The sequence below is a fragment of the Corythoichthys intestinalis genome, chromosome 7 (assembly GCF_030265065.1).
Source record: "Corythoichthys intestinalis isolate RoL2023-P3 chromosome 7, ASM3026506v1, whole genome shotgun sequence".
Lineage (NCBI taxonomy): Eukaryota > Metazoa > Chordata > Actinopteri > Syngnathiformes > Syngnathidae > Corythoichthys > Corythoichthys intestinalis.
The window spans coordinates 33,182,377-33,200,314 of NC_080401.1; the positions used below are offsets into that span (position 1 = coordinate 33,182,377).

The 17,938-nt window shown below is 38.3% G+C and overlaps 1 protein-coding gene across 13 annotated transcripts in view; it reads right to left on the minus strand.

Moving 5' to 3' along the window:
- dab1a (DAB adaptor protein 1a) overlaps positions 1 to 17,938 on the minus strand; it is a 552,095-nt gene that overhangs the window by 56,476 nt on the left and 477,681 nt on the right. For 2 of the 13 annotated variants that reach the window (XM_057840964.1, XM_057840967.1), the window contains exon 9: positions 2,828 to 2,881. The exons of the other annotated variants lie outside the window; for them this stretch is intronic. In XM_057840964.1, coding sequence (XP_057696947.1) covers positions 2,828 to 2,881 — 54 coding nt within the window. The remainder of the gene's footprint in view (positions 1 to 2,827; positions 2,882 to 17,938) is intronic. 13 annotated transcript variants of the gene reach the window in all.

A 17,938-nucleotide genomic window follows, 5' to 3' on the forward strand; every position in this document is an offset into this window, starting at 1 on the left:
AAAGTAAGAGTCATTGAAAACTCCTCAGTTGCACAATCAAAGAAACAATGTATTTTAAAGGAAAGCACGGACTTAAAAGACTTGTGGGCTCTTATAAGCCACAATTGTTCTCTTTGACTAAAATATGTTATTAGAAACACAAAAAATATTGCCATATTGCCAAATCTATAATATTTAGTTCATGTTTTGACCTTCGGAAGGCGCCATGTTTTATGCGCGCAATGCACGCTCGGGGTGATAACTTAGTTTGTCACTCACTACATGAACACTACCAGTCTTCTACAATTCCTTCTATGCGGCAAGATGTCCAACACATGCGCACATCAGTTAAAAGCGGCAAATACTTATATATTTGTGTTTGTGTATATATGTCTTTATATTGATTTTATTACCTTTCCGTTGCCTCAAACTACTTTTTGCATGTGTTTCCCTCTCATACCTTTAAGCAGTGTGTTTTCTTGTGGTAGCTTTAAAGTAGATTGTTGATCTGTTGATCACAATAGTAACGTAGCGTATTTAAACCACCCATATTTGATATTACTATTTTTAAGTGTTTAAGGCATCTTTAGTATACTGTATTATTCTGTCTGTATGCATCTAAACATAACAAGCTGAAAGCGCACTGTGGTACTTTGGTGTCAAATTCCTGTTGGACGTTTAGCCGGTGTAGCACATTTTGGCTGAACACCTTTGCCGCTCATTTTGTGAACTATTGACAGTGTTGTCATGCTCATTAATGCTCCTCTCGGTTTCAAATTGAAAGTGTTGAACAGATGAAATGTTTATGTCGCTAGAGTCATACTCTGGAAGCCTGGCAGCATAACCATGTGACGTCACAACCATGCGACGTTAACAAAAATGGCGACCCTTTAGTTAAACAAACTTTACAAATTGTATGAAAACAAAAACATCAAGAGGGGTTTTCATATCAAATTATTCTAACTCATGATAACGTTTATCTTTTACGAACTACAAGTCTTTCTATCTGCGAATCCCTTTAAAAACAGCATTTTATGTAAACTACACTTATCTTTGTATCATATTTATGTTTTTTCTTTTTTAAATGATCTTAAACCTTAAATTATGTGAATGCGAACATTGACAGCGATAGATTTCCAATCCATTTAAACTAGGAGAGGTTAGCAAGAGTTCAAATGAATTAAATATCTATTGGCATCAATAGCAAAAAATAAATTAAGTACATTTAAATAGATACATAATTGAATCTCAGCTTGGTGTTATTTGTGCCATAGTATTTGTAATACGGCTTAAAATGCCAACAGATGCCATCACTCACTTCAACTTAGTTTCCTGGCAGCAAGATGACGATAAAGAAATATTTTAATAATTTATAAATATACCTACACTACCTTAGTGTTTGAAGTATGAGGCATAGTGTAATATTCGACTCAAAATTGAGTGAGATTCACATATATTTCGGCGGGATGTAACAATACATTGAAATGGACCAATAATTAGATCGAAGCCCCTCGAATCGAATTTAATTGTGGCCAACTTTGTAATAACAGAAAATATGTTGTGGTCCAAAGAATCGATATTTTATCTTTTATTGTGATGAAATTAAATCGAAATGCAAAACACTGATCAAGATGTGGTTTTGTTAAAAGAATAGTTTTTATTCAACTTTCAATTTCTGCAAAATAAATAAATAAAGAAAGAAAGAAATCAAAATTGCTTTTGAGACGAATCAATTCAAAATTGAACCGTGGCAGACTGTAATATCGGCATGTATCGTATCAGGGTCCAGAACCATTAATTTCATTCATTAATCATCATGAAATTGGCAATTTACGTCCCTAATATTTACAATTTTGAATTATAAAAAAATCTAACAAATTTTTGTTTTCGCTTAAAATGTGTGCTTTATTCATCATTTGGACTTTACCTCATAACCTTTTGACGCAGGCTGATTTTTTTATTATTTTTTTTTTTACTAGACTTCCCAATAAAAAAACATGCAGAGACTGGTCTTTGAACACCAGTGTTTTACATGCGCACGTAGGATGCATGCACATGTAAACGATGCAATATATTGTGCCACTTCCCAAACACACCATGCAATGTTAAAATGCCGCTTCTCACACACATACACGCAACCACAAAGCACAGAGACACACGTGTGGGAGAGCAGCCCGCTTATTACGACTCTGGAGATTTTAGCAGATTAAATCCAGCAGCAATATAAGCTGCATCTTTATGGGCAGATAAAGAGCAGTGGAGTTACAGCCCGCCGCTACCGCCTGACAGTAGCCAAGGTCATCTTTCATTAGAACTGCCGGCAGCGGGAAGCCAATAACTAAAAAGATATACCGCGCACGCGGCGTACATACACTGGGATGTGGATTTGCAGTGTAATGTATGAGCAGGTGGTGGAAGAATTCTGAAAAATACAGCTATTAGATGCCATAATGTTGTGGCTGCTTGGTATATACATACAGTACATGTAAATATGAAATGATAGTGACGGAATATGTCACGTAGGCAATCTGGTACAAGGTCATGCGGGTTTACACTGGATGCACCACCAGGCATGCTTAATTGAGCACCACAAACACGTTTCCACACACAATACACATAAGCGGCATCCCGCTTGACCACATGGAGGACGACCAGCCACCACAAGCGGGGGAGCAGCACACTGCACAAAGCACTGGGCCCCAGCAAACCTCTCAGGGGGAACCAGAAATAAATCACTGAGTGGGGGAGATTCGCTGAAGGGGAAAAACAAGGGTGTGATAACGGCAGGTCGGTCTGAGAGGTTTGACTGGGGATGGGGAGGCAGGCGGGCAAACACGGCGTCACTCACTGGGTGTCGCTTTGGGACGTCATAGACCCCTTCCTTCTGCTGGCTGGTGGGAACCTACACAATCGACCGCAAATCCAGAGCACAGCCGGATCAGCAACGGAACAGGATTTGTTTAACACGTTTGACTAGACCTTTGTCTTTCTGAGTGTAATCGATTTGACGTTTTTATTACAGGGTTTTTATTACAAGTAAAATTTTAAAGGACATCTAGTATAAATGACTTTCATGTGAAAGACGGTTGCTCAAAGTATAAAAATTGTACATTTTTTAGACTTCTAATTATGGAGAAAATATGCATAGTCGGTCTGAGTACATTTAGGCCATTCATTTTTCCTTATAATTTTGGGGAAAAAAATGGAAAATGAGCTCTATTCTGCTTTTTGTTTTCATGTGTTAACAAAAAAACGAAAAATGAATCGTCTCCCGTTTCCTGATTAAAAACTGGTAATGGTAACTGCTAAACTGGTGACTAGTTCTTCTTCTTAAATCATATTATGCGGCTACACCAAGGTTTAGTTCGGGGTTCAGCAACCGCATACGGCTCTTTAGGGCTGCCCTAGTGGCTCCCTGGAGCTTTTTCAAAAACGTTTGAAAATGGAAAAAGATGGGGGAGGGCAATGTATTTTTAGTTTTAATATGGCTCTTCTAATTCATTAATATTGTCATGAAACTTGAGGCTGCATCATACAACAGAGTAGTCATGTGGTGCGTCATTCTCTATAGGATGCACTGCAGATAGAATAAACATTTACCGTATTTTTCGGAATATAAGGCGTATCGGAGTATAAGGCGTACCTTCAACGAATGGCCTATACTAAAACCATTTTGTCACCGTTAAACCCGCATTATAAGGTGCAGTAGTAGTAGTAGTAGTAATGGTTTGCATTGTATTATGCATCCACAAGATGGAGCTGAGCTAAATGGAAGGTCATGCCATGATTAACCAATATTCATTCATATATAAGGCACATCGTATTATAAGGCGCAGTGTCGGCTTTTGAGAAAATAGAAGGCTTTCAGGTGTGCCTTATGGTGTTGAAAATACAGTAATCATGAAGGCTCATTATGTATTTTTAGCTAGCAAAGTCATTTTTATTGTAGGCTCAATTAGATACTTTGCTACATAGCTAGCATAGATACATAGCTAATATAGATACAGTACATACAGCATGCCTTCATTATAAGGCTTTACATTTTTTGGACCTTCAGACATATTTGTTTTTTTGCTCCAATATGGCTTTCAACATTTTGGGTTGCCGACCCAGACTAGACTCTAGTTCGTCTTGTTGAAGAAGAACATCGTCATCCAAGTCATGGCTCATGGTTAAAGCGAACTTGGTGGAAAAAAAATATTGGACATATTTTGTTTTTTTGACTTCAGTTCAATCAAGTGATATTGGAAAAATAGATTGAGGCTCGTTTTCCGTTTTTTTGTTTTGTTTTCCAAAATCCGAAAGGTACATGGACCGTAGCCATCTTGTGACATCAGTTATACCCATGCACAGTACATACACACTGACAGGCTCAAGCACAGGTGCTTGTGATATTGAGTATAAAGGGAAGGAATTTGGGATACTCTCATATGATTGGCTAAAATAGTACCTGACAGGGCTGAACAATATGCCCCCCCCCAAAAACGCATTTTCAAATCATCCGATCTTGATTCCTTTCACGACCCCCCCCCCCCCCCTTTTTTTTTTATGCTGTTGTTTTTTGTTTAACTGGAAGTTTTTATATATCGGAATCTACCATTGTACGGGGACGTACAAAAAATTATATGTACAGTTTTAGTGTATGTGGTAGAATTTTCAATGTTTTGAGTGATTAGCTTGACAATTGATCTCACCTACAATGTAATAAACCACTTGAAATGCATATGGTTGATTAAATAAAGAACAGCTGTTCACAGAGTTCGATTGAAATTTTTAAAAATTGCCTAGCCAGCCCTAGTATCACGATTGATAAAATATCTGCCTCGCCTTGGAAAAAAACTGGCTTTTATTAATATTTTTCTCCACTATTACGCAGAAAAGTCAAATTCTGATTTTCTTTTTTTTTCATTTACAGTATTAAACAAAATTCTTTCCGCTGGGTTTCACATGATAAACATGTTGTCTGTCCCTTTAAGACTTCTTAAAACATTTTTAAGGTTTACATTTAAATTCAATGACAATTCTGCAGCAAATTTCACGGTGTCATTGATAAAATCGACCTACAGTTCGCTAAATGGTGCCTATTTTCATTTGAAATAATCAGGTCGGGATAGGTCAAAATAAGTTTTTCTTCGCTGCTTGGGCATTTCTCAAACATGCCCAAACCGCATTTTTAAAATTTAAGGAAATTAAGACCTACCAGACAACACACTTTATCAAGATCAGTAGATGTAAGACTTTTTAAGACTATTTACTACTCTGTGGGAACCCTGTCATTGACGCATTCACTGCCGATTGGATTAAAAATGGATTAGACATCTATCACTGTCAATGGCAGCCAGTGAGTCAATTAACAAAGTATCAGTCTCTCTAGTTTCAGGGAATACATGTGTCAAAATATCTTGTAGCATTTCTGAATTATCTGAAACAATAAATCGCTAACAATCGTTAAATGATCGCAATTTTCCCCGGCTCATCAATCAAGGAAATTTAGCCGAATGCCCGGGGATGACATTTAGTGTTGCTGCTAATCAGAATTAAAATCTACACCGCAAGACCTCATGAGTCGTGTCGGGACCCGCGGGGGGACGGTTCTTCTGTCTCCCGGGTTGGATAATGAAGCTTTTCACCCCCGCAGATGTGTAATAACTCAGTGTCACGAACATGGCGACACGATAATATTCCATGCCGCAAAAACGGAAAAATCTGACAGCGTGGGTGCCATGAGCAAGAACAATAAGCGCTGATGGCAAACTGAGATTGTCGAGTTTGGAACAGCAGGGACATTTTGATGGATTTAAGGTGAAACCTAAAATAAGTGGAAACTCATTAGTGAGAGATGGCAGCTAATGGAAATAAACAATTAGGCAAATGGTAATTTTGGGAGAATTTTGGAATACATTGACTCAGTCGCATCACTAAAGGACTGAATACAGTGGTATTTCTACTTACGAACATCTCCACATACAGAATTTTAAGGTTAAGACATGCCTCAACTACAAAATTATTGCTTCTTGTTATGAAAGAAATTTTAGGATATAAAAGGCAAAAATACAGTATAACTGGTACTCACAGCTCCCAGACTTTACTGAACGTAACATACTTATAGCTGGTCTACCATTGGCTATTTCCTAGCAGTCCTACCATCCAATTGGCTAAGAGGGATCCTATATTTTATGTGTATGTGTGTATCCCAGCGTCCTCATGTTCCAACAGCTTTACATGAGTGTATTATAACTTTAATTTTCTATTCCTGTTTTTTTACATTACGCACAACTTTTTAAAACAATTTTATGTTTATTGTGCAATAATTTGATAGTAACATGTATCTATTACATGTTTTGGTGTATTTTAAAAGATTCATATCTGAATTTTGGGAGGCTTGGAATGGATTAGGGCATTTACATGGAAAACGCATCTCGACTTACAAAATTTTTAAGTTACGAAACTACTTCCAGAACCAGTTCATTTTGCAAGTAATGGTACCACTGTAATCATGAGCAATTTTTTAGCGTTTCAAACCGAAATGCTAATCTTAAATACAATGGTACCTCTACATACGAAGTTCATTCATTCCAGGATATTGTTTGAAAGTCGAAATGGTCGTATGTCGAGCAGGATTTTCCCATAAGAATACATTATAATTCCATTAATTTGTTCCACAGCCCAAAAACCTACACTAAATCTTTAATAAATACTGCTGTTACTATTGCATATAGGAATTACAAAGAGCAAAACAAATAAATTATGAATAAAAATCTGAATAATAATATAATAATAGTAATAATAATAATTACATCTGTAATAATGAATCGGGTTCTAAAGTGGCGGATGTATTTTGCGTGGTGTACCTGAACACACCACGTGGCTGACGACAGAGTGAGCGAGAGAGTGTATTAGAGTTTTTACTTTCATTTTTACGTGTTCTGTTGTTGGGCAACAGCTGCGGGGGACAGTAGGCATGTTGTGAAGGCAAGTTCTGAAATAAATGATTAAAAACCTGACGATTTCTTTGGCGATGTTAAAAATAATAATAATAAAAATTGTCACCTTCACTTATAAAGACTGGCAAACGGAGGAGGACCGCTGAGCTCGTAGCCATACTCCGGCCGTATTGTCGAGCCAGTTTACGGACGCGGACATCACGCTCATATTTCCCTATCATTTCAAACTTCATTTCCATGGTAAGCCTCACCTTTTTCCTTTTTTTCACCACCACCGCACTAACATTGTTGGAACCCATGTTGATTTCTCTCACAAGAAAATCCACCGTGCGTCTGTCTTGTGGGAAGACAAAGACACTGCTGGGCTGTCATAAATCGTGGTATTTCGAGCATGTCGTCGGATGTAGAAACAAATAGCGAGTCAAATTTTACGTCGGATGTCGAAAAGATCGTCTGTCGAAGCGATCGTATGTCGAGGTAACACTGTATTTAAAAGTAATTATTCTAAGTATTATTTTAAAAAACATATCACACACCTTAAATAATCACAAGTCACAAAAAATAAATGACTACAAGGCACAGTGATCCAGATAAGGATGGTTACGCCTGGCACTGGCGTCATGGCTGCACTGACTCACTATCACCTCTGTAGGCCTGTAGTGGTATTACTAACGGAGATGAAACCACGACTGTATTTGCATTTTGTAAACATTTTATGCAAAAAAATAAGTTAATAATAATGATAATAGTACAGTGGACCTTTTTCACCGCAAATTATTGACTCTCATTTAAAATAGATTGAAAGTATTCTTTTTCCCGGAAACTGTCAATAAGTGTTGATGAAAGTATTACCCAGCAGTTTCCAAGAGGTTTTTTTTTTTTTCATTTGATTTTTTAAAAGTATTTTTTTACTCAATTTTAACCCTATTAAAAAATCCCCAAACACAAATTAAGAAAAAAAAAACTAACTAAATAAATCCACAAATTGATGAACTGGGTCTCAAACAGTGAATGTGTGATGGACCACTGTTGAAATAATAATAATAAACTAATGAATTGAATTGATAACATTACTCGAAATACATTAACTTTACATATTTTAAATGAAATGAATAATATGTGAATACAATTAGAGATTTCCCGATCGGGTCCGATCACGTCATTTTCAAAGTATCGGAATTGGCAAAAAAATATCGGCCATGCCTTTTTTTAATTTTTTTTTTTTTTAAATTGTTTTCTAATTGTATTTAACGTTACAGACATAATATGTTACACTCGTCCAGAGTCTTTGGTTTAGGCTTAAAGTAGGGTTATCAAATTTATCCCGATAAAGGCGGTATTTAATTTTTTAAAAAATGTATCACGTTAAAATATTTAACGCAATTAATGCATGCGCTGCACGACCCACTTACACATTGTAGCACTCAATCTGTAATGGTGCTGTTTTACCTATATAGAGAGACAAAAGGCAGTGTATAATGAGTAGAGTGAATTTTGGCAGCCTTTGGAGCCTTTTTTAATTGGGTAACACCTTACAATCCCTCTCCCTACGATTAGAAATATCATGGGAAGCAATGTCGGGAAGCAAGGTAGCAATTGATCTTTTTCTTAACCCCTTATGTTATTTCCCAACGCAGAGAAGATATATCAATTGGTAGCACTACGCACAGTCATGGTTCCACTTCCCATCATGCAGTTGGGCATGGCTATAGTATCATTTACTGAAAGCTCAACAAATACACTAGATGGCAATATTTAGTCACAATATACAAAGTTACAAGTCTTTCTATCCGTGGATCCATCTCACTGAAAGAATGTTAATAATGTAAATGCCATCTTGAGGATTTATTGTCATAATAAACAAATACAGTATTTATGTACTGTATGTTGAATGTATATATTCGTCCGAGTTTTATTCATTTTTTTCTTAATGCATTGCCAAAATGTATATGATCGGGAAAAATTATCGGGAATTATTGGAATTGAATCGGGAGCAAAAAAAAGCAATCGGATCGGGAAATATCGGGATCGGCAGATACTCAAACTAAAACGATCGCTATCGGATCGGGAGCGAAAAAACATGATCGGAACAACCCTAAATACAATGAAATTGATCAAAAGACTCAATAAGATATTTTTCAAAAAATATATAATTACATATGACAACTGAATAAAAACACTAATGACAATGATAATCGTCAAAAATTATTACGTAGAAAATTAGGAAGAAAATTCTTATGGCTGGGTAAATATGTGGTGTGGTTTACTGTAGTAGTAATATTAATAGTAATAATTTGATTGTATTCTTTATGTTACTTATAATTCACTTATAAATTTATTGTGATTGTTTGGTAACCAATTCAGGGTGTACCATGCCTACTGCCCATAGTTAGCTGGGATAGGTTCCAGCAACGCCATTACCCTTGTGAGGATAATTGACATGGAGTATTGATATTATAAATGTATTAATAAATAGCATAATTAATAAAAATGCCGATTTAAATATGTAACTATAAAAAAAATAAACTAAAGTGTGAATAGCATAAATTGACAAAACATTTTAAAATCTAAAAATACAACTTGCTAATCGGCTAAAATAAGCCGTTAAATGCAACTTTAGAAGGGAAGAAAATTATTTACGATGTCTCAATCGAGCCTTTTCCTCTTTGTTTCAAAAACAAAAACTTAAAGGGAATGTAAAAAAACACACACTGACTGAATTTTATATCCAACCCCCTTTTCGGTGAACAAAATGAAAAGATCTTCCACTTGCACAGACTCACAGAGATGTTACACTCAGCCGAGGGCGGGTTGAGGCCGTGTAATATTTAAAAGTGAGCGGGGAAGCAGCTTTAAAAAATAATTGGAACAAATCCAAAGTATCTGGCCGCCGTAAGAGGCCTACCAGAGAGACATGATGTACTCGTCTCAATCATGCGAGCGCAGATATGTGGAGTACTGAACACAAATGTGCACAAATCCCACACTTTGGCTTTAAAACTATATTAGGTCGGAATCACAGCCTCGGTGGTGTTCACTGCGCGCGTTCGTGCCGTAAATAAATGCATGTAGCACTTTCTGTCCCTTGTTTGCTTCCTTTACATGTTTATTTCCAGAAGCAGCCATCTTTATTCATACATCAGCTCCGCTGTGGCTGCGGGCGGCCTCACGTTTTTGGCGTTGTGCGCACGCCAGCGCTTTCGCTCACGCGCGTCTTATTTTCAATCCATTTTATTTAAAGATCAAACGAGAGTCTGGTGATTAATCTTTCTTTTCTTTCATCTCTCCGGGAGAAGAGGATAAGGAGGAGCGTCGGGCGCAGGGTGGGGGCAGGGCCCTGTCTTCCGCAACGGACAGGAATAACCTCGGCATCCGCTCACCCCGCCTACACCTTTTCCTGCCCCCTGGAGGTCTACCCACGCCTCCATGGGGGGCAAAGACTACATGTTTGCCTTGTTTTATTTTATTACGGTGTTCCCCTGCTACTGGTTGTCGCGATTTACCTACCAATGCCCTGCTACGTTGTATAAATTTTATGGGGTCTGCCGTGGAAAATCACATTTATTAGGTGAAATTCTGCATTTAGGGTGTTTTCTCAGAAAATTAAAGTGACAGACAACACTGAGTATAAATGACCTATAAGTGAAAGACGGTTGCTCAACAGATTTAAGCTAGGTTCAGACCCCATGTCTAAATGCACAATTCCGATTTTTGTCATATCTGTTTTTTCGCATGCCTGTTCAGACTGCTTTTGTCCATTTGGCCCTTCCATTTATCACGTATGTGCACTAATTCGCAGTCTGAGATCTGCTGAGCAAACTGACCCGCATAGGCAGGAGCATCAAAACAAGTGCTGGCTCAACGTCATTCTAGGGTGATCATATTTTGATTTCCAAAAAGAAGACATAAATAACAGACATGCAGTGGGGCAAATAAGTATTTAGTCAACCCCTAATTGTGACAATATTAGAGAGGCCTGTAATTGTCAACATGGATAAACCTCAACCATGAGAGACAGAATGTAGAAAACCCCCCCAGAAAATCAAATTGTTTGATTTTTAAAGAATTTATTTGCAAATCATGGTGGAAAATAAGTATTTGGTCAATACTAAAAGTTCATCTCAATACTTTGTTATGTACCCTTTGTTGACAATAACGACGGCCAAATGTTTTCTGTAACTCTTCACAAGCGTTTCACACACTGTTGCTGGTATTTTGGCCCATTGCTCCATGCAGATCTCTAGAGCATTGGTGTTTTGGGGCTGTTGTTGGGCAACACGGACTTTCAACTCCCTCCAAAGATTTTCTATGGGGTTGAGATCTGGAGACTAGCTAGGCCAATCCAGGACCTTGAAATGCTTCTTACGAAGCCACTCCTTTACTGCCTTGGCTGTGTGTTTAGGATCATTGTCATGCTGAAATACCCAGCCACGTGTAATCTTCAATGCCCTTGCTGATGGAAGGAGATTTTCTCTCAAAATCTCTCGATACATGGCCCCATTCATTTTTTCCTTTACACAGATCAGTCATCCTGGTCCCTTTGCAGAAAAACACCCCTAAAGCATGATGTTTCCACCCCCATGCTTCACAGTGGGTATGGTGTTCTTCGGACGCAATTCAGTATTTTTTTTCTCCTCCAAACACGGGAACCTGTGTTTCTACCAAAAAGTTCTATTTTGGTTCTGGGATTTTTGCTCACCGTTCTTGTTATCATTTTGACACCACGGGGTGAGATCTTGCATGGAGCCACAGATCGGGGGAGATTATCAGTGGTCTTGTATGTCTTCCATTTTCAAATAATTGCTCCCACAGTTGATTTCTTTACAACAAGCGTTTTACCTCTTGCAGATTCAGTCTTCCCAGCCTGGTGCAGGTCTACAATTTTGTCTCTGGTGTCCTTCGACAGCTCTTTGGTCTTGGCCATAGTGGAATTTGGAGTGTGACTGACTGAGTTTGTGGACAGGTGTCTTTTATACTGATAATGAGTTAAAACAGGTGCCATTAATACAGGTAATGAGTGGAGCCTCGTTGGACCTCGTTAGAAGAAGTTAGACCTCTTTGACAGCCAGAAATCTTGCTTGTTTCTAGGTGACCAAATACTTATTTTCCACTCTAATTTGAAATAAATTCTTTAAAAATCAAACAATATGATTTTCTGTTTTTCCCCCCACATTCTGTCTCTCATGGTTTAGGTTTTCCCATGTTGACAATTACAGGCCTCTCTAATCTTTTCAAGCAGGAGAACCTGCACAATTGGTGGTTGACTAAATACTTATTTGCCCCACTGCAAATAATCTCCGTTTTGTCCTATATTCAAAGTTTATATGGATTGATAGCATGCACGCACAGTGCGTGCATGATGCACACACATACGGACAGTTCGCCCTGACTCTCAGCCATGTAAGCGATCTTGAAATATTGCTCAATTGGAGCACAGAAAGAAAACTGAGCCTTCCCAGGCTTACCACTCCCTTTTTTATTTTTTTCATGACTATTATCAAGCCCGCCTCATCCCTAAATGCTGTGTTCAAGCTAGGCACTTACGTTAATACACAGCTCCATCTCTACCGTAGTGCCCTGTCTCTCTCGCTCTTTGCTGATGTATTTGCGACGTGAATTCCGATTTGGGGGACTTGACAGTTCAGACCGCAGCCACATTCTGGAAAAATGTGGCCCAGATCAGATTTTAACCACATACAAAAGTGACCTAGATCGGATTTGAAATGGTCCACTTTTGTGCGACTTTTCCCGTTCAGACCGTCAAGTTAATTCCTTTCTGGAGTCGGAAAAACAGGAAAAAAATCGGATTCATGCATTAAGACCTGCGGTATGAACCTAGCCTTGGTTATGCAGATGGAAAATTCCGTAGACCACTGATCATGGAGAAAATATTGTTGAAACACACACACAAAAAAAAAAAAATGACACCACTTACAAGGTCAGCCACCTTGTGATGTCAGTTATACCCACGTACGTAAACACTTGTAGGCTGCATTTGAAGGCCAGTTACGAGACGAGACTCAAAGGCCTGTCCCAATCCATTAAAAGTCAAAGGATGCTTCTCTCACAGACTTAAAACAAGTCTCCCTTCATATTTGTGTGCGTTCACAGTTTTTTTTTTCTTCATTCCAGTACCTGATTGAGCTGGATGGGCGGGGCAATGCGAAACACCTTTGGCGCATTAGAAGCGTTCGTTATTTATGGACACCTGTCAACATCTGTGAGTGTCAGACTATTGCTTGCTTGCGTACTGCTGTGTGCACCATCTTGAGTTCTGCCTGCGTATGGTTGTATTCGTTGTTATCACGTTGGTTTTGTTGGACTTTGCCATTATTTGTTTTGCCTTTTCTGGCCATCATTGTCTTCCCCATGTTTCTCTTGCACACTTGGTTCTTGTCTCTTTTTGTTTGTGTTTTTCTCGCGTGCTCGGGCGTGGTTCCTTAATTATCTTTATTGTAATAAATTCGACCAAAAAAATCCTTGTCTGTGTTGGGAAACAATATTTAAGGGCTTGCCGTTTCACTACACTTGTCAGCCAATTTGAGCCAATTTTGGAGGACACAATGGCACAACACTGCGAATGGCCATATGCCAGAATGCTTTTCGTGCTGCTGCTGCACGACTGCAAGAAATCATCTTAAATGGCGACACCTCCAAGTGACAGGACTTATAAATGAGAGTACGCATTTATTTTATCATCTAAAACCACAACATTTTGTTAAAACATGACTGGTAGTGCTTGATAATCATAAGCTTGACGCTATAAAAAGTTTTTCGGTTCATAGGCTACTTCCATGAAATATACATTGAGGGCTAGACCATCACATTTGGGGAGGAGGAATCTTGATCAAACGTGTCATGCAGGAGGCTCTGCCAACAGAGGAGGACAGAGGAGACCCTGACTTAGGACAGAGCTATTGTCTCAAGCACAGGCGCATGTACAGTGCCTTGCAAAAGTATTCGGCCCCCTTGAATCTTGCAACCTCTCGCCACATTTCAGGCTTCAAACATAAAGATATGAAATTTAATTTTTTTGTCAAGAATCAACAACAAGTGGGACACAATCGTGAAGTGGAACAACATTTATTGGATAATTTAAACTTTTTTAACAAATAAAAAACTGAAAAGTGGGGCGTACAATATTATCCGGCCCCTTTACTTTCAGTGCAGCAAACTCACTCCAGAAGTTCAGTGAGGATCTCTGAATGATCCAATGTTGTCCTAAATGACCGATGATGATAAATAGAATCCAAATATGTGTAATCAAGTCTCCGTATAAATGCACCTGCTCTGTGATAGTCTCAGGGTTCTGTTTAAAGTGCAGAGAGCATTATGAAAACCAAGGAACACACCAGGCAGGTCCGAGATACTGTTGTGGAGAAGTTTAAAGCCGGATTTGGATACAAAAAGATTTCTCAAGCTTTAAACATCTCAAGGACCACTGTGCAAGCCATCATATTGAAATGGAAGGAGCATCAGACCACTGTAAATCTACCAAGACCCGGCCTTCCTTCCAAACTTTCTTCTCAAACAAGGAGAAAACTGATCAGAGATGCAGCCAAGAGGCCCATGATCACTCTGGATGAACTGCAGAGATCTACAGCTGAGGTGGTAGAGTCTGTGCATAGGACAACAATCAGTCGTACACTGCACAAATCTGGCCTTTATGGAAGAGTGGGAAGAAGAAAGCCATTTCTCAAAGATATCCATAAAAAGTCTCGTTTAAAGTTTGCCACAAGCCACCTGGGAGACACACCAAACATGTGGAAGAAGGTGCTCTGGTCAGATGAAACCAAAATTGAACATTTTGGCCACAATGCAAAACGATATGTTTGGCGTAAAAGCAACACAGCTCATCACCCTGAACACACCATCCCCACTGTCAAACATGGTGGTGGGAGCATCATGGTTTGGGCCTGCTTTTCTTCAGCAGGGACAGGGAAGATGGTTAAAATTGACGGGAAGATGGATGCAGCCAAATACAGGAACATTCTGGAAGAAAACCTGTTGGTATCTGCACAAGACCTGAGACTGGGACGGAGATTTATCTTCCAACAGGACAATGATCCAAAACATAAAGCCAAATCTACAATGGAATGGTTCAAAAATAAACGTATCCAGGTGTTAGAATGGCCAAGTCAAAGACCAGACCTGAATCCAATCGAGAATCTGTGGAAAGAGCTGAAGACTGCTGTTCACAAACACTCTCCATCCAACCTCACTGAGCTCGAGCTGTTTGGCAAGGAAGAATGGGCAAGAATGTCAGTCTCTCGATGTGCAAAACTGATAGAAACATACCCCAAGCGACTCGCAGCTGTAATTGGAGCAAAAGGTGGCGCTACAAAGTATTAACGCAAGGGGGCCGAATAATATTGCACGCCCCACTTTTCAGTTTTTTATTTGTTAAAAAAGTTTAAATTATCCAATAGATTTTGTTCCACTTCACGATTGTGTCCTACTTGTTGTTGATTCTTGACAAAAAATTAAAATTTTATATCTTTATGTTTGAAGCCTGAAATGTGGCGAAAGGTTGCAAGGTTCAAGGGGGCCGAATACTTTTGCAAGGCACTGTAACTATGGGTATTTATGATGCCATGTGGATTTATTTTTTTCAATGAAAAAAAATAAAAATAAAAATATATAAATAAATGCAGTATTTCATAGAGTTGTCCTGATCCGATCACGTAGTCTCTATCTCACTCCTGCCGCTTTTCTTGGTCAGGCAGTTTATTGCAGTTGCTTATTAAAGTTAACAATGATTGACACACGTTTGATCTTGTCAGAGATGCTTGGAAACCGAAACTTCAAAGCGCTGCATGCGGCAATCATTGTTGAACTTGTTCAACAGTTGCTGTGGCAACTCATTCTGTGTAAGTGAGCAGCTAGACCCGATATGAGTGGACTCACTCAATGGAGCATTTAATAAAGACAAGCATTTTTTACTTTATTCTTGTATAAACATAATTTGGTGCAACAGTAACATCTTTAAAACCTATCATGATAATTACATTTGAAGTGCTTAAAAAACATTTATTAAAATATATACATACACACAAACAAGTTTGTTTTTTTTACTTTATACTTTGGGGGAAATTTTTTTTTAAAAACGTTTCTTATATGCAGTTCTTTTCAATGCTAAATCTGAATAAATACATTGAAAAAAAAAATTATAAACCACTACTTCACGGTTTATCAGTTATCGCGGCGGGTTCTGGTCCCCATTAACAGCGAAAAACGAGAGATCACTGTACCCACATTTCATTGACCAAATACTACCAGCATTGATAAAATGTCTGTCCCCATGTCGGGCAGCAACGTACAGGAAGTACTGGCTTTACTTGTTTTCCAAATTATTTAACAAGATTCTTTCAACTGGGATGTGCACAATAAAGTTGTTGTCTGTCCCTTTGAATTTTTCCTCCACTATTATATGTAAATCAGAAAAAAAATTCTGTTTTCCAATTTATTAAACAAGATTCTTTTTGCTGGGATGCCGATACTAAAGGTGTTGTCTGATTTTTTAAAAACTGTACATTACTGAAAATGTGCAGTGTTATTGCAAAAATTCACATGGGATTTACACCCCAGAAACTTTTAAGAAATGCCTAGACCAGGGGTCGGCAAACCAAGATGTTGAAATAGCCATATTGGACCAAAAAAAAAAAATATGTCTGGAGCTGCAAAAAAACTAAAAGCCTTAAATAAGCCTAATAATGAAGGCAACACATGTTTGTATGTAATGTATCTTAGCTATATTAGCCTACTATCAGAATGACTAAGTCGGCTAAAAATACATAATGAGCCGTCATGATTTAATATTTATTTTCCCCGCAGTGCGCCCAACGCACCACTTGACTACTCTGTTGTATGATGCCACCTCAAGTTTTACTTAATTACAGTATTATTGAATTGTTTCATTGCTTTTATGAAATTATAGAAATGCAATAAAGAAATCTAATTTTGTTGTCGTTTTTATTTTGAGGTTTTGAAAAACAAAAAAATGGAACGTGCATAACATGCCCCTTATTTGGGCATGTCTTTGATTTTCTTTATTATCTCCGTTATGTTTTTGAAGTCTGCAAATAGGTGTTCTGATATGTCGATGAATGTCTCCTTCATGTACTCACCATTGTGAACGGTTTTCCACGCTTTATTACCTCTCGGGTTGCAACAAAACACGCAGCAGTAGTGGACTTTGGCGATGCAATCCACTTCTTTAACCTATTTTTGCACTCCTCTAAGTTCTTCAGAAGTAATGGAATCGCACTTTTTCTCTCACTCCCAACTGTGTACTCGGCTGGCGGTTTGTTTACAACAGCCACCTGCCTGGCATCCTGCCCTGCTGATAGAAACGTGTGTCGCAGGCTATGACGCAAATCATCCTAGACAGAAATGTTGAATATTTATTCTACACATTTTTACAGCAATGGCAAACGTTAAGAATGTTTGTGTCATTTTTTTTCCTCCTACAGAAATCATATCAAAACAAAAAATATATTTCCCTCCACCAATACTTTTTCATTTTCAAACATTTTTGAAAATGTTCCAGGGAGCAACTAGGGCAGCGCAAAAGAGCCGCATGCGGCTCTCAAAACACGGGGTGCTGACCCCCGGCCTAGACAACGGTACCTTGAGTTAGGAACTCAAGAGCTACTTGACCATGCTGTATAAATCTAGTCCTGTTTCTCAAATCACCTTAGCTCATTGATATGTAAAGGCACATGTTTGTGCAGTTTCTCGTGACGTCAGTCATATTCATTATTACATGCATATGCGCTTGAGGATATCACTTTATATGTGCGTGGTTATGACTATTATCACAAAATGGCTCATAAGTGGTGCAATTTTTTGGTTTTTAAATGTTATTTTTACTATTTTAAATTGTTTGAGAAATGCCAAATTTGCACATTTAACCCCTTGATGCCTATTATCGCGAATTAGTGGCATTCCAGATGAAAGCACCCTCAATGTTTTTGTCAATTTATTTTTTTACCATAGAGGCATGTTGTCGTTGA